The sequence below is a fragment of the Nymphalis io genome, chromosome 6 (genome assembly GCF_905147045.1).
Source record: "Nymphalis io chromosome 6, ilAglIoxx1.1, whole genome shotgun sequence".
NCBI classification, from domain to species: Eukaryota; Metazoa; Arthropoda; class Insecta; order Lepidoptera; family Nymphalidae; genus Nymphalis; species Nymphalis io.
The window spans coordinates 2,741,450-2,769,233 of NC_065893.1; the positions used below are offsets into that span (position 1 = coordinate 2,741,450).

The window sequence follows — 27,784 nt, forward strand, 5'->3', positions numbered from 1 at the left end:
CGTCTCGCCACAAGCACGCACTTACAAGCGATCTCATTCACCGGCTTGTCTGATCCCAGTTAGTATTTTAGGCCTGCATCGGCCGCACGTTTTGTCATACCGAGTTCAAGTGTCGAACAGTTCATTACGATTTAAGTGAATACAACAAATTTTCAAGATGTGGGCGATCGCTTTCGTTTTTATTGTAAGTTTATCGTTTATTTACTTATTGAAATAAGTCAAAAATAAATTTAGTTACTTATTTAATTATTCATGGCGTCGAATATGAAATTGTTAGTAGTTAGTAATTCTAAAATGAAATTCTTGCCTGTATGAAGCCCTACACTAAACAAGTTTTGTGTATTTATTTATAGATAAAACTTCTATCTTTTTTTAAAGCTCCTAGTAAGCTTAGTCTATTAAATTGTGCTTAAGATCAAACCTATTCAGATAAAAAAATACTTGATCCTGTTAACCTTTTGATAAACCTATATATACATGCAACTATAAACAAAGACTTAAAAAATATTTGACATTATAAAATTTGCATATAAAAAGTGGAGCCGAAGATTTTTTCATAAGCTTTAAAACATAAAAAGTTAAGGATTCGCTTAAAAAAATTAAAGTCGTGTGCATTCTCTAACATTACTACAGCTATAGATGTACTTTAATTTAAATAGCAATACAAAAAACCGTCTACATATTTGTTCAAGTATTACAAAGTGATCAGAGAAATTAATTCAAATGCATAAAAGAGAAATCTGTAACGATTCTCGTTGAGAAAATGAATGCAAATCTACGCGGCGCTACTCCGCAAGCTAGTAATGCTGTTATTAACTTTTTATTTTATACGAATTAATTATTCTTTCGATGTTTAAAAGTCTTTTTTCTTAAGAACACATTTAGTACCTATCATTTTTCACTGCCTAAAATATTATTCATCGGTATCTTTTAAATTTCAACATTGTATAATTTACTTTTAATTTAAAACCAATTACCTTTCTTAATTAAAGCTGCACGTATCGGGTACCAAAACGTTTCAACTTAACCTATTTAATATCAAGTTAAAGGAAAAGTTTGCTATCCGTACCGTAACAGCCTGTGAATGTCCCACTGCTCGGCTAAAGGCCTCTTCTCCCTTTTTCGAGGAGAAGGTTTGAAGTTTATTCCACCACACTGCTCTAGTGCGGGTGGTGGAATACACATATGGCAGAATTTCATTTCATTTCAGTGAAATTAGACACACGCAGGTTTTCTCACGATATTTTCCTGCACCGTAAAGCACGAGATGAATTATAACAGAAATTAAGCAGATGAAAATTCAGGGGTGTTTGCCCGGGTTGAACCCATGTTCATCGGTTAAGATTCACGCGTTCTTACCACTGGGTCATCTCGACTTATAATTTGTGTATATAAACGAACATATATGATCCAATGGCCATGAACAACAGTTGTTAGTATCGAAATAATACAAATATTATTTCGATACATAAAACTGTCTTTGCTAATATATAACATTACAAAGTTATTATGTATATTAAAAGAAATATAAATTTCTTAAATAATTTATTGGCAGTTAAATAATCGATTACATTGAATTATCAATAAAATCGCGTGTATAATTGAAGTGTGTTGTTAAGCTTAATTATTGTGTTCATAGAAAACATTCAATTACAATAATTCTCACATTAAGGCATAAAATAATAAAACCTCACACACACACATATGAGTATAGCTCATATTATATACAACTTAAGTAGCATTGATTATTATGGTAGTATGGTTCCTGTTCAAAAGAATTTATCAACTTGATTAATAATTACTGGCTATTGTTCAAATTTGAAGGAACATCTAGTGAATTTAAAATGATAGTGCTTATGAGCATAAATGTTAGAATTTGAGCAGTCAAATCAGGATGTTCTAAAATCAAAATAAAAAATGTTCATTATTCAAGTAAGCTCTTACATGTTACGAGACTTTATTTAGAAGCTTCCATAGGCTTACTATTTACGAACCTGAAGGTTACGAATATCGAGTAGTAGTGAAAAATTCCTCCTTATAAGAATATAACCGACAGTTCTAATTGATGTTTAAACTTTGATACATACTATTCTACTTTACTATTCATACGTAAACTAATCGTTTTTGAGGGAAACGAAACCGCTTGTGTGTGGGGGGGGGGATACTTTATATCCTATCCCTGACAACGTGCAAAATTTCATGATAATCGTTCGATTAGTTAATACGTGAACGCAACAAACATACTCACTATTGCGTCTATAATATTAGTTAGAATTAAATATCCAATGAATGAGTTCAATACAATGTTTACTGGAACGGATACCGAGAACAGATAATGCAAGATACTTATGCAGTAATTATGAGCATAATTTTATTGATCACGATCTTTAGTAATCTGATAAAACATGGATTTTAAATGTGTTTCCTTAAATAGATCTTCATGTTTTTTTTTTCAATAATGTGTCGGATACCTCTTTTTACATCGAATGGTTAGTAAAAACTTACACGCTTACAAAATAATAGTAATTTATTCATATTTCGTTAAATAAATATTAACGTTCATATTACAGAATCGTATAAGATATATAAGTGGTAGTTGGTAGCTTGAAATCTGTTATTTACATAATAAGGAAAACTGTGTTTTATTAATATTGAACTCTAACTATATTTATATAAATTATCTGGTTTACAGGTCAGCGCTAGTCTTCAACCAACATATGCAGCAATCCCTAAGCATCGTAAGTTACAAACATTTTATAATTTTATTGATTACACCATACAAATAAAACCAAAAAACATTTCAAGATGATGGAATATGACAAAAAATAATCGTACGAGATTTTAAGAATATTAAAACCTCATCCTGGTTCAGAGTTAATCATTATAGAAATAAATTTTGTATCTGTGATTAATTTACTCTATGAAGGAATAATATGAGCAAACGGGCGATAGTCACCATGGTAAGTGGTCCTTACATCCTTAAAGCACCAACCTTGGCAATTAAGATGTTATGTCCCTTGTGCCCGTAGTTAAATTTGCTCACACAACAGGCAGTCAACGATACTAAATATTGTTGTTTGGCGGTAGAATATTAGATGATTGGGTAGTTAGTACATACCCAACGGTAAAGTGACCAATGATTCGAAATGTCTATTCTACGGAAAAGTTTTTACTAAATCTGTAGTTACTCCGTTTCTCGAATTAAATTAGATGATAACCGTATTGACAAGTGCCTTGTTTAGAAATAATATAAGTAAAATTTCAGCAATGGAAGAATCATCGATTCAATATCCTGAACCAATCAACCAAAAAACTGAAGAAATCCCAGACTCCTGCAAGGACCTCACATATTGTACAGTGAAACCAAAAGATTACCCAGAAGATAAATTCAACGTAATGTTCAAGGATTATGTAAGTTACAACTTTGATGTGATTCCCAGCAGATACAATAATACCGTCTTATTTCTGTCTGTGGATTTGGTTTTCCTCTTTAGTGTTAACACATTATAATTAATTTTAAATGAAAGCTTGTATTAATATTCCCTTACTAATTGAATTTGCTTAACTTGTTAGTAATAAATAAATAAAAAAATAAGTATCTTAGGAGTAAAATCTAATAATACTACGTTGGATTAAAAAACATGTCTTAAAAAAACTTGTAATAAATTACTTAGAGAGGCATTCGTAGACATCGCAGAGGAGCAGATGACAAGAGCTGCCATACTCCTAATTCTCAACCCAATGAAGCTGATGAGGTGAATGTAATGCGTATAAAAGTCATACATTCAACCGAGGATATCATTATTGTCAATCGTGCATGGTTCATGAAATGATAAAAACCGCATAAAAAACATTTTATATCATAAAAGTATCAATACATATTCTCACGATATAATAAATTTTAAACGATTTTCTTGAAACAAAAACGGAAAATACTATAACAGCAACGGCATGATATTTCAGATATAACAAAATTCATTCCACTGACCTTCGTCTAACCATCTCAAAATTAATTATGATTAATGATTTAAATTGAAAATTTTAATGATATTTCTTTTGAATGTGATTATTAAATTTAAAATTGTTCATCCTTACAGAAAGCGTTACCTCAACCCACTATGGTAGTTGAACTTAAGAACCGACAAGGCGAACCCGATAGCACAGACAACTGCGAGAGTGAAGTGACCGTAAGTTTAATTTCTAGTTTTTTTTAATAATCTTAATTTTTTGTTTAATTTACTTTGAATCGATTAAATTTTAAATTTGGTTTATGGATCAATTTAATTTTACATATTTTACAGTAAAACAATTTTATGCAAATAAATTAGGAAGGTTTAAATGATTGATCAATCAAAGGCTTTGTGTCTTCGTAGTATAAAATTAATGTATTTTTTCCACAAAAAATGCAATAAACAAATAGAGATTTTGAAATTTTGATGAATTAAGTTATTTAAATATTTATAAATAATCCATTTAACTACTATCGTAATTATTTCGCCTCGACTTTTAGGAATCGTAATCTTAAATTATACCAAATGGCAGTTGATTCGCAATTGCATATATGATTTATTTATTATATAAATAAATCTACTACTCTAGTAATAATGCAGATAAATGCCATACGGAAATTGTATTGTCCAAGGTGACGAACAGGTTTTTCTTAAGAATACTGTTGTTGTATATTTTGCATATGTTCATCAGTGTTTACATTTGATATTCTACACATATTTATAATTTTATAACAAGATTATAAATCTGCAGATCTCGAGAACCTGGGTTCAAGTCCTGGCTCGGAATAATAAAAAAATCATTGCGTTTTTCTCTTAACAAATTCTCAGTAGCAGCCAGAAGTGATAGGAAAATATGAAATATGCTTAAATTATATTTTAGTATTAAAGTTGGTTTTATTTTACCTAATAGTACGAACCCCTCTACAAAGTAAGAGAGAAGAGAGATCAACCTTGGCGCACAGTGATCCAAGCTCCCGGTCAAGATTTCATTCAACGTGTACGTCTTGAGAGATGCTTGTAAGTTATAAAATTACATTACGATTATAAAATTACAATAACAGCAATGCTTTCGATAAATTCTACTATTGACTTTGTGGAATCATAAGAGATATTCGTCAAACCTTACACTACCAATTTCGGTGATTAAGATATTATGTTCCCTGGGTGAATTATTTATATAATTGCTCAATACTACCTGTTCCACGCTGTATCGCCCGCTACAACCGCTTCTGCTTCAAATATATATCCGGCGCTCATTCTTAACAGAGAATAGTCAACATTCTCTGTTAAGAATGGGCGCCGTGACCAGAATTAGAAGGACATAGTTATCATCAAACTCCATGACTTCTCCTCGAGAGTAGAAGTTACTATTTTATATATTAATTTAAATTTTCTCATTTCAGAAATCCGAATGCACCTTGCTTTAAAAACCTTTCACCTTCGCAAGAATTTGTCACATTCTGCAGCCAAAAAGTCAATGTATGGCAGGTTTTGGTCTCCAAGGGAGACAATGAAACAGAGATGATCAAAGCGGAACTGCCGGTGTGCTGCTCCTGTCACTATAAGGAACTAGATTTCAAAACCAGATTCGGCAAACCTAAGAAGTAAGATAAGAAGAATTCATCAGTGTTCAATTGTATCCGGTCTAGAAGAATACTGTAGAGGCTTGTTTTTCAAAAAAATATGTATTCGTATTTTTGCAATAATTTTTCGCTAAATCTTTTTATGTATGTGTCATATATAGATGTAAATGCATTTCATTACTTGCATTTACCCAAATTGTTTTTTTTTGTCTCATCTAATTCATACAGGTTTTAAATAGGCCGTTACTTTTATTTAATATTATATTTAAGTTAATTTTAGGGACTACGTTTTTTACATATTGCTTGAATTGTAATATGATATTTCGTCATTTGTTTTTTTATTGACTAGGGCTGACAGCTTTGTTAAGGCCTAGCCAGCACTTCGACCAAAATCTGTGGTTTCATACAACCGTGACGAGGTTCGGATTTATACCGCTAGATTAAAAATCACGTAGTGCAATTTCAGTGTGGCCTTAGATTTATTCCAACAACATTTATTAAGATTTGTTCTATTAGTTATGAGCTACGGAAAACATATACAATGTTGCACGTGACAAATATCGCTTACATTATTATTATATAGAATATTAAATTTAACAACAAATAGAATATTTATTTTTCGCATTTTTTGTGATTGTTTATTTTTTCATTTCACTTGCCATAGCATTTATTTAAATATTTTACTCATAGAATTCATCAATTCATTAACTTCTTTAAGCTATTTTATTTTTGTTAAAAAATCAAAATCGAAGTCTTATAAGTACTTTTGAATCTTGAAATTTTTGAAGATTATATTGAATATTATTACACTGAAAGGGCAATAAATGCAATAGTTAGTTTCGTTATGAAATGTCAAACAAGTCCACTATTTAATGACTTCGATTTTGATTTTGATGATGATGACGTCACAGTAATTTAATATTAACTTATTCAAATAGTTTGCATGCTATCGACTAGTCATATTAAGTGTATCGAATAAATTCATAACATAATTTACTTACTTTTTTTATTCCTGGTTCTAAATGTCGTTTTTTTTTTTAATAATAATTAAAGGCACTAGGGACTACATCTTACACCCTATGACACTTGTTGATGGTACAAGGAATGGTTTATACTTCGCACGTGTATTATTGTTACTTTTACCAGTTGAAAAACAGAACAAAAATCAGTTGAAGATGCATTTATAACATCATATTTGCAACGGTTAGTCGAATGACCGTTCACTCTTGTTTCTAATACAAGATAATGCAAATAAATCAAGATAATCAAAATATGTATGATACAATATTATATAATGCACGTATTAAACTTGGCAGTAGAGTCAGTTAGGGAGAACGTCTTTTACTTGGTGGTACCCAAATGGGCATTATGTAAGCCCATCTGGGTAGGTAACATATGTCAACAACTCCAATTGTTGTGTTCCACTTTAAAGTGTAAGTTACCCAGTTTAACTACAGGCACGACGGCTATAACATCTTAGTTCCTGAGTGGTGGCATTGACGATATAGTTAATATTTGTTAAAGAGCCAAAGTCGTTATGTATGGGTGGTGGCCACTTATTATCAGGTGGCGTACTTGCCCGTCCACCTAACTATATTATTAAAAATATACATTTCAATAAACTTAAACATAAATACTTTTATTTTAAATAGCTATTTGTTTTTTTAATACGCTTTATAAATTTTAAATAAGATTTGATGACAATGTTGGTTCAATTATTTATGTTTTTTTTATATATTAATGAAGTTATGTATCATACGCAAAACCATGGCATCTTCTGTTTGTGAAATTTAAACCATTATTATGAGTAATTATTACAAAGTCAGATTTGTCATTGTTTCAACGTAAATTACAGTTACATAAATAGAAGTACACACACATTGACAATTCATCGTACTAGGGAAAAAACCGGAAAGCGTTCTGAATTTAAAAGAGTTACAGACGACAGAGTGTCTGGATGTTGCAAAATGCTTTAGTTTAATATTGCAAAATGCTTTACTTTACAAATATATGAACAGGAAAATCGACACTTTAAATTGATTATCTGCGTGAAAGTGAAAAAACATGGTAACTAATAGGTTAATTTAAGGGTCAGCTGTATTCATCGTGACAGACTTTTCTTTTAATTTTGTAACTTTATATCAAACATGTCGTACTATTTTACCTTGAACTTACTCTCACATCTAAATAATAGTATGAAATTATTGTATTTCTACCAATACGTAACCGTATGCTTAAAGTAATAATTCATTTCAAAGGCATATTCTCCGATACCGTGGTAATTTTAAATATGAGCGAAATAACGAATATAATCAATACTGTGTATCGGCGCGTGTATCACAGGATTGGATAATTTTATTAATATTATATAAAACAATTTTTTTTTATTTCATGGTGCACTAAAAAAATGATTCGCTATTCCAATGCGAATTGGATACAAAATTTCATCCATGGTGGATAATTTTCTTAACATTATGTAAAATTACCAATTTCTTTTTAATTTCACGGTGCACTTAAGAAATGATTCGCTATTCCAATACGAATTGAATACACAAATTTCATTCACCACGTGTAGTTTCGGCTTCACCTTCAAAACTAGATAAATAGTTATTAAGACGATGGAAATGGAAGAATGCTCAACAGCCTACCTGAATTTGAACCTACAATCTTCGTTTCAGATTCAACGTGCTATCGATTACTGATATAACTGTAATCACATAATTGAATGTAATTATTTTTTTGGACTCAATACATACTCACGTAATTTTAACTTGGTAGTAGCTCTTTAAACAGCACTACTTATGGTGTTTTGATGTTGTTGTGGTTTAGGATAACAGCAAAATAAAATGTATTCTTATTTGACGGTGAGTAAATTGTATTCACACAAACAAAGGCTACACAGAGCCTTTCCACTAATAAATAAATTGGGGTACAACATAGTCTTGTTCTCATCCACTGCTAGACATAAGACACCATCGTCTTGTTCTCGTCTACTGCACGCCACTGAGCTCATTTTTCACTCTCAATTTCCACTGCCATTCACTTTGCGTACATCACTCCATCTAGCTGGAGGGCCTCATAAATATATATATGGCTTATAAGTTAGTTAGTTATAATCCTGAAAAAGAAACACTAATAACAATCTATGTTCAATTTTTTTTTATATTGTCATACGAAAAAGGTTTATTACAATACAATTGTTAGGTTTTGTTTAATAGTAATTATAAATCATAGTTTTATCCTTATTTTAATAAATTTAATAATAATTTTACTATTGTTTTATTAAATTAATTACAGAACCAACATTGATATCGGTAATACCAACAACATGAATTCAATTCAATATTCTTAAACAGCATTTTAACTGTTTCCATATAAACGAATGATGAAATGATGAGAATATTGTACCACAAAATGTCATTAGAGTCTATTTACAATAGGAAGCCATACATGTATCTGAAATATATCTTCTGTGATGATGAAATGATGTGTACGGCGCTGGGGTCGCAAAAGATAGCACAGTACGTTTTTGGACGAACGCGATCTCCAAAGCGAAAACGTGTTAACGTTTTCGTTTCGACCTTCAGAACCAAAGTGGAAAATGAAGAATTAAAGGCTATTGTGGAAGCGGATCCATCACAAAGCACTTCAGAGATAGCTGCAGGCTTCGGGGTAAGTGATAAAACTATTAATTCACTTGAAGCAAATCGGGAAAGTAAAAAAACTTAAACAATGGATACCTCATGAATTGAGTGAATCGAACTTGCAAACACGCGTCGACTGATGTGTTACTTTAGGTTTAGGTTTAAAGATTATTTATTCCCATAAAGACAATTACATCACTTACATGAGACACAATTGAATAAAAAATACAAACAATTAACAGACATTCGTTGTCATACTTACATTTTTAAATGGAGAAAATAACACACAAATCATCAAACACAATTTGAAATAACACACAAAACATCACCACGATTTGAAAATCACTCTTATCCCATTCTACATACTCAAACAGGTATTTTTGTAATAATATAATGAGACAGTCGCTTTTTGAATATATCGAACGAGTCAATATTTTTAATGTCTGAGGGTATCTTGTTATAAAGACGCGCACCGTCATATGTTATTGCGGTTTGACCGAACTTGGTACGAGTTTTAGGCAAAACAATGAGACTCGCGCGTCGAGTGCAGGGGCGCCCATATTTTTTGCTGCTGTTAAATTATAGTTCGGTATGGACATTTTTATTAATATGATATGATGATATATGTATGAAAATGCAGGTGCTGTAATTATATAATTGTTTTATGCTCATTTATTTAGTTTCGCGATAAAAAAAATAAGTTGATGTTCAAATTTTAAAATTAAATAACATTTTTATTATTTTATTTTGTAGGACTTTTAATTTGTCCAATCGTGTTTTGGCAGCACTTCCCCAGATTTCGATTAGATATAATAAATGTGGTTTTATTAGGGAATTATAAATTGTGAAACGTAGTTTACGTGGTATGCACCGAACATTAATCCACAAGGAGGCATGGAGTGAGATCAATTTACTTATTAAGTGATTTATGTGAACATTCCATGTTAAATAAGTATCAATGTATAAGCCAAGATATCTTTCATAAGTTTTTTCTTGTAAAGGTCTGTTATTTATTGTGAGGGGTTTGTAATTTGGTATTAGTTTATTTTTAGCTTTGTATAATAGTATATAGCTAGTTTTAGAAATGTTAATAGTTAATAAATTGCACTGAAGCCACTCATGAAGGACATCGAGATCGTATTGGGCCTGAGCTATTAGATTGTGTATTGACGAACCAAAGTAAAAGAGGCATATTTCATCAGCGTAGAAAGTGATATTACCGTTTAAGCCAAGTTCGTGCATGTTATTAATATATACTAAGAAGAGCAGAGGGGCTAGTATTGATCCTTGTGGAACGCCATAGGTTATGGGTAGTGGGGGACTTTGGGAGTTACTAGTTTTTACTATCTGTAATCAGTTCTCGAGGTACGATTTAAATATTTTTAAAGCTTTACCGACAATACCAATGACTTCCAGTTTCATTAACAGCAATTTGTGACTGACAGTGTCAAAGGCCTTTCTTAAATCCATGAAAACTGCCAGTACAATGTTTTTTTTATCAATATTGTGTTTAATTTTGGTTACCAGATCAATTGTTGCTGTAAGTGTATTACTTTTAGGCCGAAACCCGTACTGCCGGTCAAAAAAGAAATTTATAGAGTTTAAGTAGTTCAGTAGCCATGTATGTAGAACTTTTTCGAATATTTTTGATAATATTGGCAATACAGAGATTGGTCTATAATTTCCGGGGTCTGTTCTTGTTCCCGATTTGTAAATAGATACTTTAGCTATTTTGAGTGAGTCTGGAAACGATCCTTCCTGTAAAAGTTTGTTAAAGCTAATTGTTAATCGATATTTTATTAATTTCTTAACACATTTGATTACTTTTGTACTGACACCGTCCACACCGACACTACTACTTGAATCAAGGTTGTTAATGCTGTTAAGGATTTCCCTTTCGGTACATGGTTCGAAGTCATTCATCCGTGAGTATCGTAAAGTTGGTTCTGGTAATGCGTGAATATAATTATTATGGTAATTTGTAGGAATTTCATTCGCTAAACATGTCTCTATGGTAGCAAAAAGTTATTAAATATCTTACATTTTTCATTAGAATCAGTAACTTCTACTGAATTAACAATAAGTTTTGAAGGAGCGCCTCTGCTTTGATTTATTATTCGCCATGGAATTCAGCATGTTCCACATTTTTTAGGAGTTCCACCATGTTTTTTAAATTCTTTCTCATAATATGACTTTTTTGTTTCTCGGATCAGATTGATTACTTGTTTTCGTTTGGTGTCAAACTCTTCTTTTAGGTATTCAACTTTTAGATACTTTTCTCAACCGACACAATAATGAAGGGATTTTAAATCGAATCATTACTTATGATGAAAAGTGAATACTGTACAATAATCGGAAGCACTCGTCGCAATGGCTGAATCCTGAAGACCCAGCCAAATCCTGCCCTAAACGAACATTAACTCAGAGAAAGTTACTTGTTTGGTGGACTAGCGCCGGTGTCGTTCACTACAGCTTTCTAAAATCTGGCCAAACGATTACGGCAGATATCTATTGTCAGCCACTGCAAACCATGAAGGAAGAACTAGCTGCTAAACAACCGAGATTGGTCAATCGCTCTAGGCCAATAGCTACAAGTTTAGTATTATATAATAATAGTACAACTTTAATGTTTAGTATTCAAATTTATACTAATTATGTATCATTAGATAATTTTTTTTTAATCAGTTGCTTACATCAAATCTTTATTTTTTAAATCATATTTCTTGTATGCGTTATTGTTATATGTGGGGGAATCAAAGGCTCATCATAATTATCTATATAACTGTCAAACAATATAATATTTAAATTTATATAAACATATTCCTTAAACACATAACTTTATTTTACTCGGCAAATACTGGCGCGTGGAAACAAATAGTCCACCCAGCCCAGCTGAAATTATCTGGATTCAGGATCGCTTTCTGTAAGTTATCTTTCGAATACTCTCTTTGTTTTTACCATTATTATTTGCGTATTTGGTTTTCTAATAACTATTAACACATTACTTGTTTAATGACGACTTACAAGAATTGAATTGACAAAACATTTTACTATTTTGATTTTGTTTGATTGATTTTTATACAAATTTCTCTCATATTTTTCAATCGACAGTTTCTCGTATGTTATTTCCTTACAAACATACAAATAAATAAAATTAGTAATTCTATATTTGTTCAATTATATAAATGTAAAAAAAACAAGCGTTCTACTAGCGTTTTTCTAGCGTACTGCGCGTCTCACCGTCTCGCTGTAAGCACGCACTTAGAAGCTATCTCATTCACCGGCTTGTCTGGTCCGAGTTAGTATTTTAGGCCTGCATCGGCCGCACGTTTTGTCATACCGAGTTCAAGTGTCGAACAGTTCATTACAATTTAAGTGAATATAACAAATTTTCAAGATGTGGGCGATCGCTTTCGTTTTTATTGTAAGTTTATCGTTTATTTACTTATTGATTAAGTCAAAAATAAATTTAGTTACTTATTTAATTTTGCATTACGTTGAATATGAAATTATTAGTAGTTAGTAATTCTAAAATGAAATTCTTGCCTGTATGAAGCCCTACACTAAACAAGTTTTGTGTATTTATTTAAAGCTAAAACTGATTTTCAGTGCTAGTTTTATTATATCTTTTTTAAAGCTCCTAGTAAGCATGGTCTATTAAATTGTGCTTAAGATCAAACCTATTCAGATTAAAAAATACTTCATCCTGTTAACCTTTTGATAAACCTGTATATATATACATGCAACTATAAACAAAGACTTAAAAAATATTTGACATTATAAAATTTGCATGTAAAAAGTGAAGCCGAAGATTTTTTTATGAGCTTCAAAACAAAAAATATTTTTTTTAAGGATTCGCTTAAAAAAAATTAAGGTCGTGTGCATTCTTTAGCATTTATAGAAGGTGGATTACCAGGGTGGCGGCGAAAATGACGATACGTTATATAAGAAAACACTTGTAATGCTCGTTACAACGGTTACAATACCAATGCCCGGTATATTTAAACTGGCGGTATTTAAACAAAAACATCTTGACCTAATTTAATACTAAATTTACAAACTTAAAAGATAATATTAAACATTGTCTATCTTAATTATTCTAATGATTATTTACGGACAAATATTATTTAATATTACAGGATTATGTAACATTAAATATTAAAGATTAATATATTACACCGGAAGTTGATAAGCAGCAGATAACCTAGCCAGATCAGTAAAATAAGATTCTAGTAGCTTAATCCTTACATTATACATAATAAAACAAAATTATTATAGCATTGATTAATCGACATAATTTGAGAAAATATAAACAAACAATAAGCACTATTTATTAATTGCGCCGGAAGCTGACAAGCAGAAGGCGCCATTAATAAATAGAATAATATATAATAAAATGTTCCAAGTATAAACAAATATGAATCAACTATTTATTTGATTATGAAATTACTAATTAAATTGTTAAACAGAAGTTTTAATCTATACTTATAAATAATCATCAAGATGTACCCGAACTAGCCGTATATGTAGGACCGGAAGTATTAATTGATAACACATTACTACAGCTATAGATGTACTTTAATTTAAATAGTAATAAAAAAAATAATCGTCTACATATTTGTGCAAGTATTATAAAGTGATTATTAGAGAAATTAATTCAAATGCATAAAAGAGAAATATGTGTATAGATGCCACTTTTCCCTCAATTTGAAAAGAGGTCAGGTGCAGAACCAATGCTTTTACATATTTTCTGAGGCTTAATGCTGCCAACTCCTTAAACTGAGTTCAACTGAGAATAGCCTGACAGAAAAACTAGCTTTATATTTTCTACGACCTGAACCTTGAACCCAGAACCTCGGGACCGGCAGCTTAAAAAGCTAGTCACTAATCCAACAAGGCAGTTGAATATATGGCTACTAGGAGAACATAACATCCCATTTTTCTTTCCACCGAATACCACCAAAAATACTAAATTAAAAGCTTTTTAATACCGTCGCATATTTCGTTCGTTCCTAATACTTTATAATTAAGATTAAAAATATTTTTAATTATTATATCATGATGAGAGTAGTGGACATTTCTTTTCGAAAATTATCAATGTAAATGTGTAACGCAGTCGGCATACAAAACTAAAAAAAAAATCGGCTTTAATTATTCGTTAAACAATTGTAATTTATTTTGTTTCAAATGCCAAATCAATGATGACAGAAAGATAAATCAATGTTTAACTAAACCGCTATTAATTTTTTTTTCTGTTTGTGTGAATATTGGCCCTATTAGCCTTTACAGCGTCACCGGTTTTGGGAAGAGTACTAGACTTCGCCTTGAAGCAGCCACTAAGTAATGTTTATAAGCAGGTTATGTATAGCTAAGATATCCGTGAAACAGAAAAAGAGCAACTTAACAATCATAGCCTTAGTACATAGCACATAGCATTTGTACGATACATATTAAGTCCTTACATATGAAATTAGCATTTTGTCGTACTGACCACTTTGATCTGAAATATCTCCTCTTTGATTAAGAATTCCAAATTCAAATTTATAAATTAATTTAGCTGGTACATTTGAGTTTTGAAAACAGTCGTTCGTTTGTTTTTTCCTCATTATTTTTTTCTTTGGCGTCGCTTGTTACCGCACAATAGAAAACATGAAATATCGGTATATTTACGAGTATGAGTTCTACCGTGGCTGTGAAACAGTGCTGCAGAAACAGCTCAAAGGATTAATGATGTGTAGAAGTTTAGTACGTTTTTGGTGTCAACGTTTTCGTTCTGGAGATTTCGACCTTCAGAACCAAAGTGGAAAATGAAGAATTAAAGACTATTGTGGAAGCGGATCCATCACAAAGCACTTTAGAGATAGCTGCAGGCTTCGGGGTAAGTGATAAAACTGTATTAATCCACTTGAAGCAAATCGGGAAAGTAAAAAAACTTAAACAATGGGTACCTCATGAATTGAGTGAATCGAACTTGCAAACACGCGTCGACCGATGTGTTACTTTGCTCAACCGAAACAATAATGAAGGGATTTTAAATCGAATCATTACTTGTGATGAAAAGTGAATACTGTACAATAATCGGAAGCGCTCGTCAGCCGAATCCTGCCCTAAACGAAAATTGACTCAGAAAAAGTTACTTGAGAGTGTTTGGTGGACTAGCGCCAGTGTCGTTCACTACAGCTTTCTAAAATCTGGCCAAACGATTACGGCAGATATCTATTGTCAGCCACTGCAAACCATGAAGGAAGAACTAGCTGCTAAACAACCGAGATTGGTCAATCGCTCTAGGCCAATAGCTACAAGTTTAGTATTATATAATAATAGTACAACTTTAATGTTTAGTATTCAAATTTATACTAATTATGTATCATTAGATAATTTTTTTTTAATCAGTTGCTTACATCAAATCTTTATTTTTTAAATCATATTTCTTGTATGCGTTATTGTTATATGTGGGGGAATCAAAGGCTCATCATAATTATCTATATAACTGTCAAACAATATAATATTTAAATTTATATAAACATATTCCTTAAACACATAACTTTATTTTACTCGGCAAATACTGGCGCGTGGAAACAAATAGTCCACCCAGCCCAGCTGAAATTATCTGGATTCAGGATCGCTTTCTGTAAGTTATCTTTCGAATACTCTCTTTGTTTTTACCATTATTATTTGCGTATTTGGTTTTCTAATAACTATTAACACATTACTTGTTTAATGACGACTTACAAGAATTGAATTAACAAAACATTTTACTATTTTGATTTTGTTTGATTGATTTTTATACAAATTTCTCTCATATTTTTCAATCGACAGTTTCTCGTATGTTATTTCCTTACAAACATACAAATAAATAAAATTAGTAATTCTATATTTGTTCAATTATATAAATGTAAAAAAAAACAAGCGTTCTACTAGCGTTTTTCTAGCGTACTGCGCGTCTCACCGTCTCGCTGTAAGCACGCACTTAGAAGCTATCTCATTCACCGGCTTGTCTGGTCCGAGTTAGTATTTTAGGCCTGCATCGGCCGCACGTTTTGTCATACCGAGTTCAAGTGTCGAACAGTTCATTACAATTTAAGTGAATATAACAAATTTTCAAGATGTGGGCGATCGCTTTCGTTTTTATTGTAAGTTTATCGTTTATTTACTTATTGATTAAGTCAAAAATAAATTTAGTTACTTATTTAATTTTGCATTACGTTGAATATGAAATTATTAGTAGTTAGTAATTCTAAAATGAAATTCTTGCCTGTATGAAGCCCTACACTAAACAAGTTTTGTGTATTTATTTAAAGCTAAAACTGATTTTCAGTGCTAGTTTTATTATATCTTTTTTAAAGCTCCTAGTAAGCATGGTCTATTAAATTGTGCTTAAGATCAAACCTATTCAGATTAAAAAATACTTCATCCTGTTAACCTTTTGATAAACCTGTATATATATACATGCAACTATAAACAAAGACTTAAAAAATATTTGACATTATAAAATTTGCATGTAAAAAGTGAAGCCGAAGATTTTTTTATGAGCTTCAAAACAAAAAATATTTTTTTTAAGGATTCGCTTAAAAAAAATTAAGGTCGTGTGCATTCTTTAGCATTTATAGAAGGTGGATTACCAGGGTGGCGGCGAAAATGACGATACGTTATATAAGAAAACACTTGTAATGCTCGTTACAACGGTTACAATACCAATGCCCGGTATATTTAAACTGGCGGTATTTAAACAAAAACATCTTGACCTAATTTAATACTAAATTTACAAACTTAAAAGATAATATTAAACATTGTCTATCTTAATTATTCTAATGATTATTTACGGACAAATATTATTTAATATTACAGGATTATGTAACATTAAATATTAAAGATTAATATATTACACCGGAAGTTGATAAGCAGCAGATAACCTAGCCAGATCAGTAAAATAAGATTCTAGTAGCTTAATCCTTACATTATACATAATAAAACAAAATTATTATAGCATTGATTAATCGACATAATTTGAGAAAATATAAACAAACAATAAGCACTATTTATTAATTGCGCCGGAAGCTGACAAGCAGAAGGCGCCATTAATAAATAGAATAATATATAATAAAATGTTCCAAGTATAAACAAATATGAATCAACTATTTATTTGATTATGAAATTACTAATTAAATTGTTAAACAGAAGTTTTAATCTATACTTATAAATAATCATCAAGATGTACCCGAACTAGCCGTATATGTAGGACCGGAAGTATTAATTGATAACACATTACTACAGCTATAGATGTACTTTAATTTAAATAGTAATAAAAAAAATAATCGTCTACATATTTGTGCAAGTATTATAAAGTGATTATTAGAGAAATTAATTCAAATGCATAAAAGAGAAATATGTGTATAGATGCCACTTTTCCCTCAATTTGAAAAGAGGTCAGGTGCAGAACCAATGCTTTTACATATTTTCTGAGGCTTAATGCTGCCAACTCCTTAAACTGAGTTCAACTGAGAATAGCCTGACAGAAAAACTAGCTTTATATTTTCTACGACCTGAACCTTGAACCCAGAACCTCGGGACCGGCAGCTTAAAAAGCTAGTCACTAATCCAACAAGGCAGTTGAATATATGGCTACTAGGAGAACATAACATCCCATTTTTCTTTCCACCGAATACCACCAAAAATACTAAATTAAAAGCTTTTTAATACCGTCGCATATTTCGTTCGTTCCTAATACTTTATAATTAAGATTAAAAATATTTTTAATTATTATATCATGATGAGAGTAGTGGACATTTCTTTTCGAAAATTATCAATGTAAATGTGTAACGCAGTCGGCATACAAAACTAAAAAAAAAATCGGCTTTAATTATTCGTTAAACAATTGTAATTTATTTTGTTTCAAATGCCAAATCAATGATGACAGAAAGATAAATCAATGTTTAACTAAACCGCTATTAATTTTTTTTTCTGTTTGTGTGAATATTGGCCCTATTAGCCTTTACAGCGTCACCGGTTTTGGGAAGAGTACTAGACTTCGCCTTGAAGCAGCCACTAAGTAATGTTTATAAGCAGGTTATGTATAGCTAAGATATCCGTGAAACAGAAAAAGAGCAACTTAACAATCATAGCCTTAGTACATAGCACATAGCATTTGTACGATACATATTAAGTCCTTACATATGAAATTAGCATTTTGTCGTACTGACCACTTTGATCTGAAATATCTCCTCTTTGATTAAGAATTCCAAATTCAAATTTATAAATTAATTTAGCTGGTACATTTGAGTTTTGAAAACAGTCGTTCGTTTGTTTTTTCCTCATTATTTTTTTCTTTGGCGTCGCTTGTTACCGCACAATAGAAAACATGAAATATCGGTATATTTACGAGTATGAGTTCTACCGTGGCTGTGAAACAGTGCTGCAGAAACAGCTCAAAGGATTAATGATGTGTAGAAGTTTAGTACGTTTTTGGTGTCAACGTTTTCGTTCTGGAGATTTCGACCTTCAGAACCAAAGTGGAAAATGAAGAATTAAAGACTATTGTGGAAGCGGATCCATCACAAAGCACTTTAGAGATAGCTGCAGGCTTCGGGGTAAGTGATAAAACTGTATTAATCCACTTGAAGCAAATCGGGAAAGTAAAAAAACTTAAACAATGGGTACCTCATGAATTGAGTGAATCGAACTTGCAAACACGCGTCGACCGATGTGTTACTTTGCTCAACCGAAACAATAATGAAGGGATTTTAAATCGAATCATTACTTGTGATGAAAAGTGAATACTGTACAATAATCGGAAGCGCTCGTCAGCCGAATCCTGCCCTAAACGAAAATTGACTCAGAAAAAGTTACTTGAGAGTGTTTGGTGGACTAGCGCCAGTGTCGTTCACTACAGCTTTCTAAAATCTGGCCAAACGATTACGGCAGATATCTATTGTCAGCCACTGCAAACCATGAAGGAAGAACTAGCTGCTAAACAACCGAGATTGGTCAATCGCTCTAGGCCAATAGCTACAAGTTTAGTATTATATAATAATAGTACAACTTTAATGTTTAGTATTCAAATTTATACTAATTATGTATCATTAGATAATTTTTTTTTAATCAGTTGCTTACATCAAATCTTTATTTTTTAAATCATATTTCTTGTATGCGTTATTGTTATATGTGGGGGAATCAAAGGCTCATCATAATTATCTATATAACTGTCAAACAATATAATATTTAAATTTATATAAACATATTCCTTAAACACATAACTTTATTTTACTCGGCAAATACTGGCGCGTGGAAACAAATAGTCCACCCAGCCCAGCTGAAATTATCTGGATTCAGGATCGCTTTCTGTAAGTTATCTTTCGAATACTCTCTTTGTTTTTACCATTATTATTTGCGTATTTGGTTTTCTAATAACTATTAACACATTACTTGTTTAATGATGACTTACAAGAATTGAATTGTCAAAACAATTTACTATTTTGATTTTGTTTGATTGATTTTTATACAAATTTCTCTCATATTTTTCAATCGACAGTTTCTTGTATGTTATTTCCTTACAAACATACAAATAAATAAAATTAGTAATTCTATATTTGTTCAATTATATAAATGTAAGAAAAACAAGCGTTCTACTAGCGTTTTTTTAGCGTACTGCGCGTCTCACCGTCTCGTCGTAAGTACGCACTTAGAAGCTATCTCATTTACCGGCTTGTCTGGTCCGAGTTAGTATTTTAGGCCTGCATCGGCCTCACGTTTTGTCATATCGAGTTGAATTGTCGAACAGTTCATTATGATTTAAGTGAATACAACAAATTTTTAAGATGTGAGCGATCGCATTCGTTTTTATTGTAAGTATTATTGTATTGTTATTAACTTTCTTTTATACGAATTAATTATTCTTTCGATGTTTAAAAGTCTTTTTTCTTAAGAACACATTTAGTACCTACCTTCATTTTAACTAACTCACTGCCTTAAATATTATTCATCGGTATCTTTAAAACTTCAACATTGTATAATTTACTTTTAATTTAAAACTAATTAACCTGTCTTAATTATCGGGTACCAAAACGTTTCAACTTAACATATTTAATATCAAGTTAAAGGAAAAGTTACAATCCGTACCGTAACAGCCTGTGAATGTCCCACTGCTGGGCCACAGCCTGTGAATTTGCGAAGAGGCCTTAGCCTCTTCTCCCTTTTTGAGGATTGGAGCTTATTCCACCACACTGCTCCAGTGTGGGTGGTGGAATACACATGTTGCAGAATTTCGATAAAATTAGACACTTGCAGGTTTTCTCACGATATTTTCCTTCACCGAAAAGCACGAGATGAATTATAACAGAAATTTAGCAGATGAAAATTCAGGGGTGCTTGCCCGGGTTGAACCCATGTTCATCGGTTAAGATTCACGCGTTCTTACCACTGGGTCATCTCGACTTATAATTTGTGTATATAAACGAACATATATTTATGATCCAATGACCATAAACAACAGTTGTTAGTATCGAATTAATACAAATATTATTTCAATACATAAAACTGTCTTTGGTAATATATAACATTACAAAGTTATTATGTATATTAAAAGAAATAAAAATTTCTTAAATCATTTATTGGCAGTTAAATAATCGATTACATTAAATTATCAATAAAATCGTGTATAATTGAAGTGTGTTGTTTAGCTTAATTATTGTATTCATAGGAAACATTCAATTACAATAATTCTCACATTAAGGCATAAAATAATAAAACCTCACACACACACATATGAGTAAAGCTCATATTATATACAACTGAAGTAGCATTGATTATTATGGAAGTATGGTTCCTGTTCAAAAGAATTTATCAACTTGATTAATAATTACTGGCTATTGTTCAAATTTGAAGGAACATCTAGTGAATTTAAAATGATAGTGCTTATGAGCATAAATGTTTCCCAAATGGTAGCGCAAAAAAACAGAAGTAACGGTCGTAAAGCGGTGCACATCCCTACCATACCCACGCTGCTTGAGGTCGAGTTCTCTAACATCCGTGAACTCCACGCTAACCTCAACGCTGGACAGCGTTCACCATCTCAAGACAGCTCGGCCAACAATGTTGTTTCTCACGGAGACACAAATACTCCGCCTTGCCGATACCAGCTACCTTAATTATCCCGGCTACATGCTTGAAGAATCCTTCAAAGCGAAAGCCGGAGTATGCTTGTTCGTCAGGACGGATGTTTGCTGTCACCGACTGCGCTGCTTGGAGGATCCCTCCTTCTCCATGTTGGTGGTACGTGTGGACCTGGTTCGTCAGAGTCGAGTTTACGTGTGCCTCTACAGATCCCACAATGGTGACTTGGAGACAAGCCGATTATTTGACCTTAGTCGGGTGGCTCACCATGAATCATGGTTGAAATCCCTCAAAACTGACCATCCTGGAAGGACTGCTCATGCTTTTGCTCTCACACATGACTTGACCGAACTGGTTGATCAGCCCACCAGGATCCCAGACATTGATGGGCAAGCAACTTCTCTACTGGACCTTCTGCTGACTTTTCACCCGGTGGAATATCAGGTTGTGGTTCAAGCTCCACTTGGTTCTTCAGATCACAGCCTTATATCTGCCAGAGTGCCACATGCCAAGCTGCCGCCACCAGCAGTATGCAAGCGTCGCGTTTGGCACTATAAATCAGCAGATTGGGAAGGTATGCGCGATTACTATGCGTCGGTCCCTTGGAAGGAACGTTGCTCCGGTGGGAATGACCCGATAGCTAGTGCCGCTGCTGTTGCTGATGAGATCATGTTGGGAATGGAATATTCCTATCATTCCTACCTCAGAAATCGTCAGTAGGGGTACGCGTAACCGTTGGTTCACTCGTGAATGTGCCGATACTGTATCGTCTAAGCAGGCGGCATATCGCGAGTGGATCAACGACTGCATTAGCGGGGCATCTAACATTGACTCACTGAAAGCAAACTACAATAAAAATTCCAAGTCCTGTAGGAAGGCGAGATGGCTCTGTGGTAAGAACGCGTGAATCTTAACCGATGATCGTGGGTTCAAACCCGGGCAAGCACCACTGAATTTTCATGTGCTTAATTTGTGATTATAATTCATCTCGTGCTTTACGGTGAAGGACAACATCGTGAGGAAACCTGCATGTGTCTAATTTCACTGAAATTCTGCCACATTCTACCAACCCGCATTGGAGCAGCGTGGTGGAATAAGCTCCAAACCTTCTCCTCAAAAAGAGGAGAGGAGGCCTTTAGCCCAGCAGTGGGACATTCACAGGCTGTTACGATTACGGTAGGAAGGCATACACGAGAGCGGAGCACAGCGCATTGTACAGATTGGTCATGAACTTGTTTCGCATCCTACGAACTCCCGTAGCTTCAGGCGTCTGACCAAGTCTGTGCAAAACAATTTATGCCAACCTTCTCTGCCACCGCTCAGAAATCCGGACGGATTGCTAGCTCACAGTCCGCAAGAGAAAGCCGGTCTCCTTGCTAAACTCTTTACCGATAACAACAATATCTTCATGTGGCCATACGATGCCTGACATCAAAATCAGGCAACGTGATGTGCGTGCGGAGCTGCAATCACTTGATGTACGGAAAGCTAGCGGTTCCGATGGAATATCCATAGTGCTGCAGAAGTGTGCGGCGGAGCTGTTTCCTGTGTTAACGCGCCTGTTCCAACTTTCTCTCTCTCTCTCGGGATGTGTGCCGGAGGCTTGGAGGAGAGCTAACGTGCAAGCGGTTACCAAAAAAGGGGATCGGTCTGACCCTGAAAATTATCAGCCAATAGCTATCACCTCAGTACTTTGTGATGGAACGGATTCTAAACAACCAACTGATCCATTACCTAGAAGATCACTGTCTAATTAATGATCGTCAGTACGGGTTTCGACCAAAACGGTCTACAAGTGATAACAAGACAACACACATATGCAGTAATTATGTGCATAATTTTATTGATCACGATCTTTATTAATCTGATAAAACAGGAGTTTTAAATGTGTTTCCTTAAAAAGATCTTCATGTTTTTTTTTAATATTGCGACGGATACCTCTTTTTACATCAATGGTTCGAAAAAACTTACACGCTTACAAAATTACCTTCTCCTCAAAATGGAGAGGAGGCCTTAGCCCAGCAGTGGGACATTAACAGGCTGTTACTGTTACTGTTACAAAATAATAGTAATTTATTCATATTTCGTCAAACAAATATTAACGTTCATATTACAGAATCGTATAAGATATATAAGTGGTAGTTGGTAGCTTGAAATCTGTTATTTACATAATAAGGAAAACTGTGTTTTATTAATATTGAACTCTAATTATATTTATATAAATTATCTGGTTTACAGGTCAGCGCTAGTCTTCAACCAACATATGCAGCAATCCCTAAGCATCGTAAGTTACAAATGTTTTATAATTTTATTGATTACACCATACAAATAAAACCAAAAAACATTTCAAGATGATGGAGTATGACAACAAATAATCGTACGAGATTTTAAGAATATTAAAACCTCATCCTGGTTCAGAGTTAATCATTATAGAAATAAATTTTGTATCTATGATTAATTTACTCTATGAAGGAATAATATAAGCAAACGGGCGATAGTCACCATGGTAAGTGGTCCTTACATCCTTAAAGCACCAACCTTGGCAATTAAGATGTTATGTCCCTTGTGCCCGTAGTTAAATTTGCTCACACAACAGGCAGTCAACGATACTAAATATTGTTGTTTGGCGGTAGAATATTAGATGATTGGGTAGTACATACCCAACGGTAAAGTGACCAATGATTCGAAATGTCTATTCTACGGAAAAGTTTTGACTAAATCTGTAATTACTTTGTTTCTCGAATTAAATTGAAGATGATAACCGTATTGACAAGTGAGTTGTTTTGAAATAATATAAGTAAAATTTCAGCAATGGAAAAATCATCGATTCAATATCCGAAACCAATCAATCAAGAAGTTGAAGAAATCCCGGACTCCTGCAAGGACCTCACATATTGTACAGTGAAACCAAAAGATTACCCAGAAGATAAATTCAACGTAATGTTCAAGGATTATGTAAGTTACAACTTTGATATGATTCCCAGCAGATACAATAATACCGTCTTATTTCTGTCTGTGGATTTGGTTTTCCTCTTTAGTGTTAACACATTCTAATTAATTTTAAATAAAACCTTGTGTTAATATTCCCTTACTAATAGAATTTGCTTAACATGTTACTAGTAAATAAATAAAAAAATAAGTATCGTAGGGGTAAAATCTAATAATACTACGTTGGATTAAAAACATGTCTTAAAAAACATGTAATAAATTACTTAGAGAGGCATTCGTAGACATCGCAGAGGAGCAGATGACAAGAGCTGCCATACTCCTAATTCTCAACCCAATGAAGCTGATGAAGTGAATGTAATGCGTATAAAAGTCATACATTCAACCGAGGATATCATTATTGTCAATCGTGCATGGTTCATGAAATGATAAAAACCGCATAAAAAACATTTTATATCATAAAAGTATCAATACATCTTCTCACGATATAATAAATTTTAAACGATTTTCTTGAAATAAAAACGGAAAATTCTAGAACAGCAACGGCATGATATTTCAGAAATAACAAAATTCATTCCACTAACCTTCGTCTAACCATCTCAAAATTAATTATGATTAATGATTTAAATTGAACATTTTAATGATATCTTTTGAATGTGATTATTAAATATAAAATTCTTCATCCTTACAGAAAGCGTTACCTCAACCCACTATGGTAGTTGAACTTAAGAACCGACAAGGCGAACCCGATAGCACAGACAACTGCGAGAGTGAAGTGACCGTAAGTTTAATTTCTAGTTTTTTTTAATAACCTTAATTTTTTGTTTAATTTACTTTGAACCGGTTAAATGTTAAATTTGGTTTATCGATCAATTTAATTTTACATATTTTACAGTAAAACAATTTTATGCAAATAAATTAGGAAGGTTTAAATGATTGATCAATCAAAGGCTTTGTGTCTTCGTAGTATAAAATTAATGTATTTTTTCCACAAAAAAATGCAATAAACAAATAGAGATTTTGAATTTTTGATGAATTAAGTTATTTAAATATTTATAAATAATTCATTTAACTACTATCGTAATTATTTCGCCTCGACTTTTAGGAATCGAAATCTTAAATTATACCAAATGGCAGTTAATTCGCAATTGCATATATGATTTATTTATTATATAAATAAATCTACTACTCTAGTAATAATGCAGATAAATGCCATACGGAAATTGTATTGTCCAAGGTGACGAACAGGCTTTTCTTAAGAATACTGTTGTTGTATATTTTGCATATGTTCATCAGTGTTTACATTTGATATTCTACACATATTTATAATTTTATAACAAGATTATAAACCTGTAGACCTCGAGACCGGGGTTCAAGCCCTGGCTCGGAATAATAAAATAATCATTGTGTTTTTCTCTTAACAAATTCTCAGTAGCAGCCCGAAATGATAGGAAAATATGAAATATGCTTGAATTATATTTTAGTATTAATGTTGGTTTTATTTTATCTAATAGTACGAACCCCTCTACAAAGTAAGACGAAGGAATGATGAACCTTGGCGCACAGTGATCCAAGCTCCTAGTCAAGATTTCATTCAACGTGTACGTCTTGAGAGATGCTTGTAAGTTATAAAATTACATTACGATTATAAAATTACAATAACAGCAATGCTTTCGATAAATGCTATCATTGGCATTATAATATATACTCGTCAAACCTTATATGATTAAGATATTATGTTCCTTGGGTGTATTATTTATATAATTGCTTAATACTTTAATATCTTTTCCACGCGGTATCGCCCGCTATAAGCCCTGCTTCATCCCCATTGGTATAGAGTGACTATAACGTGAAGGGTTATCGAAAGTAAAAGATACTATTTCAAATCTGACTTCTCATAACCCTACTTAATAAATGGAGTTGAGTCAAGGAGTAAAGAGTGCACCTGTGTTTGCGCACTCACTCGAGTGGTATAATATATCCGGCGCTCATTCTTAACTAGGATAGAATAATTGATTAGGAGGACGTCATTATCATCAAACTCCATGACTTCTCCTCGAGAGTAGAAGTAACTATTTTAAATACTAATTTAAATTTTCTCATTTCAGAAATCCGAATGCACCTTGCTTTAAAAACATTTCACCTGTGCAAGAATTTGTCTCATTCTGCAGGCAAAAAGTCAATGTATGGCAGGTTTTGGTCTCCAAGGGAGACGATGAAACAGAGATGATCAAAGCGGAACTGCCGATGTGCTGCTCCTGTTACTATAAGGAACTAGATTTCAAAACCAGATTCGTCAAACCTAAGAAGTAAGATAAAAAGAATTCATCAGGGTTCAATTGTATCCGTTCTAGAAGAATGCTGTAGAGGCTTGTTTTTCTATTCTTATTTATTGTATTTTTTATATTATTTCTTGTCTCGTATTTGTGAATTATTTTTTCGCTAAATCTTTTTATGTATGTGTCGTATATAGATAGTAAATGCGTTTCATTACTTGCATTTATCCAAAGTGTTTTTTTTTTGTATCATCTAATTCATTAAGGTTATAAATAGGCCGTTACTTTTATTTAATATTATATTTAAGTTAATTTTAGGGACTACGTTTTTTACATATTGCTTGAATAATATGATATTTCGTTATTTGTTTTTTTATTGACTAGGGCATACACCTTTGTTAAGGCCTAGCCAGCACTTCGACCAAAATCTGTGGTTTCATACAACCGTGACGCGGTTCGGATTTATACCGCTAGATTAAAAATCACGTAGTGCAATTTCAGTGTGGCCTTAGATTTATTCCAACAACATTTATTAAGATTTGTTCTATGAGCTACGGAAAACATATAAAATGTTGCACGTGACAAATATCGCTTACATTATTATTATATAGAATGTTAAATATAATAACAAATAGAATATTTATTTTTCGCATTTTTTGTGATTGTTTATTTTTTCATTTCACTTGCCATAGCATTTATTAAAATATTTTACTCATAGAATTCATCAATTCATTAACTTCTTTAAGCTATTTTATTTTTGTTAAAAAATCAAAATTGAAGTCTTATAAGTACTTTTGAATCTTGAAATTTTTGAAGATTGTATTGAATATTATTACACTGAAAGGGCAATAAATGCAATAGTTAGTTTCGTTATGAAATGTCAAACAAGTCCACTATTTAATGACTTCGATTTTGATTTTGATGATGATGACGTCACAGTAATTTAATATTAACTTATTCAAATAGTTTGCATGCTATCGACTAGTCATATTAAGTGTATCGAATAAATTCATAACATAATTTACTTACTTTTTTTTATTCCTGGTTCTAAATGGCATCGTTTTTTTTAATAATAATTACAGGCACTAGGGACTACATCATACATACTATGATACTTGTTGATAGTACAAGGAATGGTTTATACTTCGCACGTGTATTATTGTTACTTTTACCAGTTGAAAAACAGAACAAAAAACAGTTGAAGATGCATTTATAAC

At 32.3% G+C, this 27,784-nt stretch overlaps 1 protein-coding gene across 10 annotated transcripts; it reads left to right on the forward strand.

The window, feature by feature from the left end:
* LOC126769171 (uncharacterized) lies at window positions 1-26,953 on the forward strand. Of its 10 annotated transcripts, none has more exons than XM_050487801.1 (7): window positions 1-184; window positions 2,693-2,738; window positions 3,266-3,411; window positions 3,675-3,755; window positions 4,098-4,187; window positions 25,806-25,912; window positions 26,400-26,953. In XM_050487801.1, exons 1-7 carry the CDS (start codon window positions 158-160, stop codon window positions 26,602-26,604), a joined length of 702 nt encoding a protein of 233 aa, XP_050343758.1. In that variant the 5' UTR covers window positions 1-157; the 3' UTR covers window positions 26,605-26,953. The 10 variants fall into 10 exon arrangements, with proteins under 10 accessions (XP_050343758.1, XP_050343766.1, XP_050343765.1 ...); XM_050487809.1 differs by lacking the exons at window positions 2,693-2,738; window positions 3,266-3,411; window positions 3,675-3,755; window positions 4,098-4,187 and adding exons at window positions 12,622-12,661; window positions 23,584-23,629; window positions 24,155-24,300; window positions 24,983-25,072 and having other exon boundaries at window positions 1-141; XM_050487808.1 differs by lacking the exons at window positions 2,693-2,738; window positions 3,266-3,411; window positions 3,675-3,755; window positions 4,098-4,187 and adding exons at window positions 16,331-16,370; window positions 23,584-23,629; window positions 24,155-24,300; window positions 24,983-25,072 and having other exon boundaries at window positions 1-141.
* Window positions 26,954-27,784: the final 831 nt, after the last annotated feature.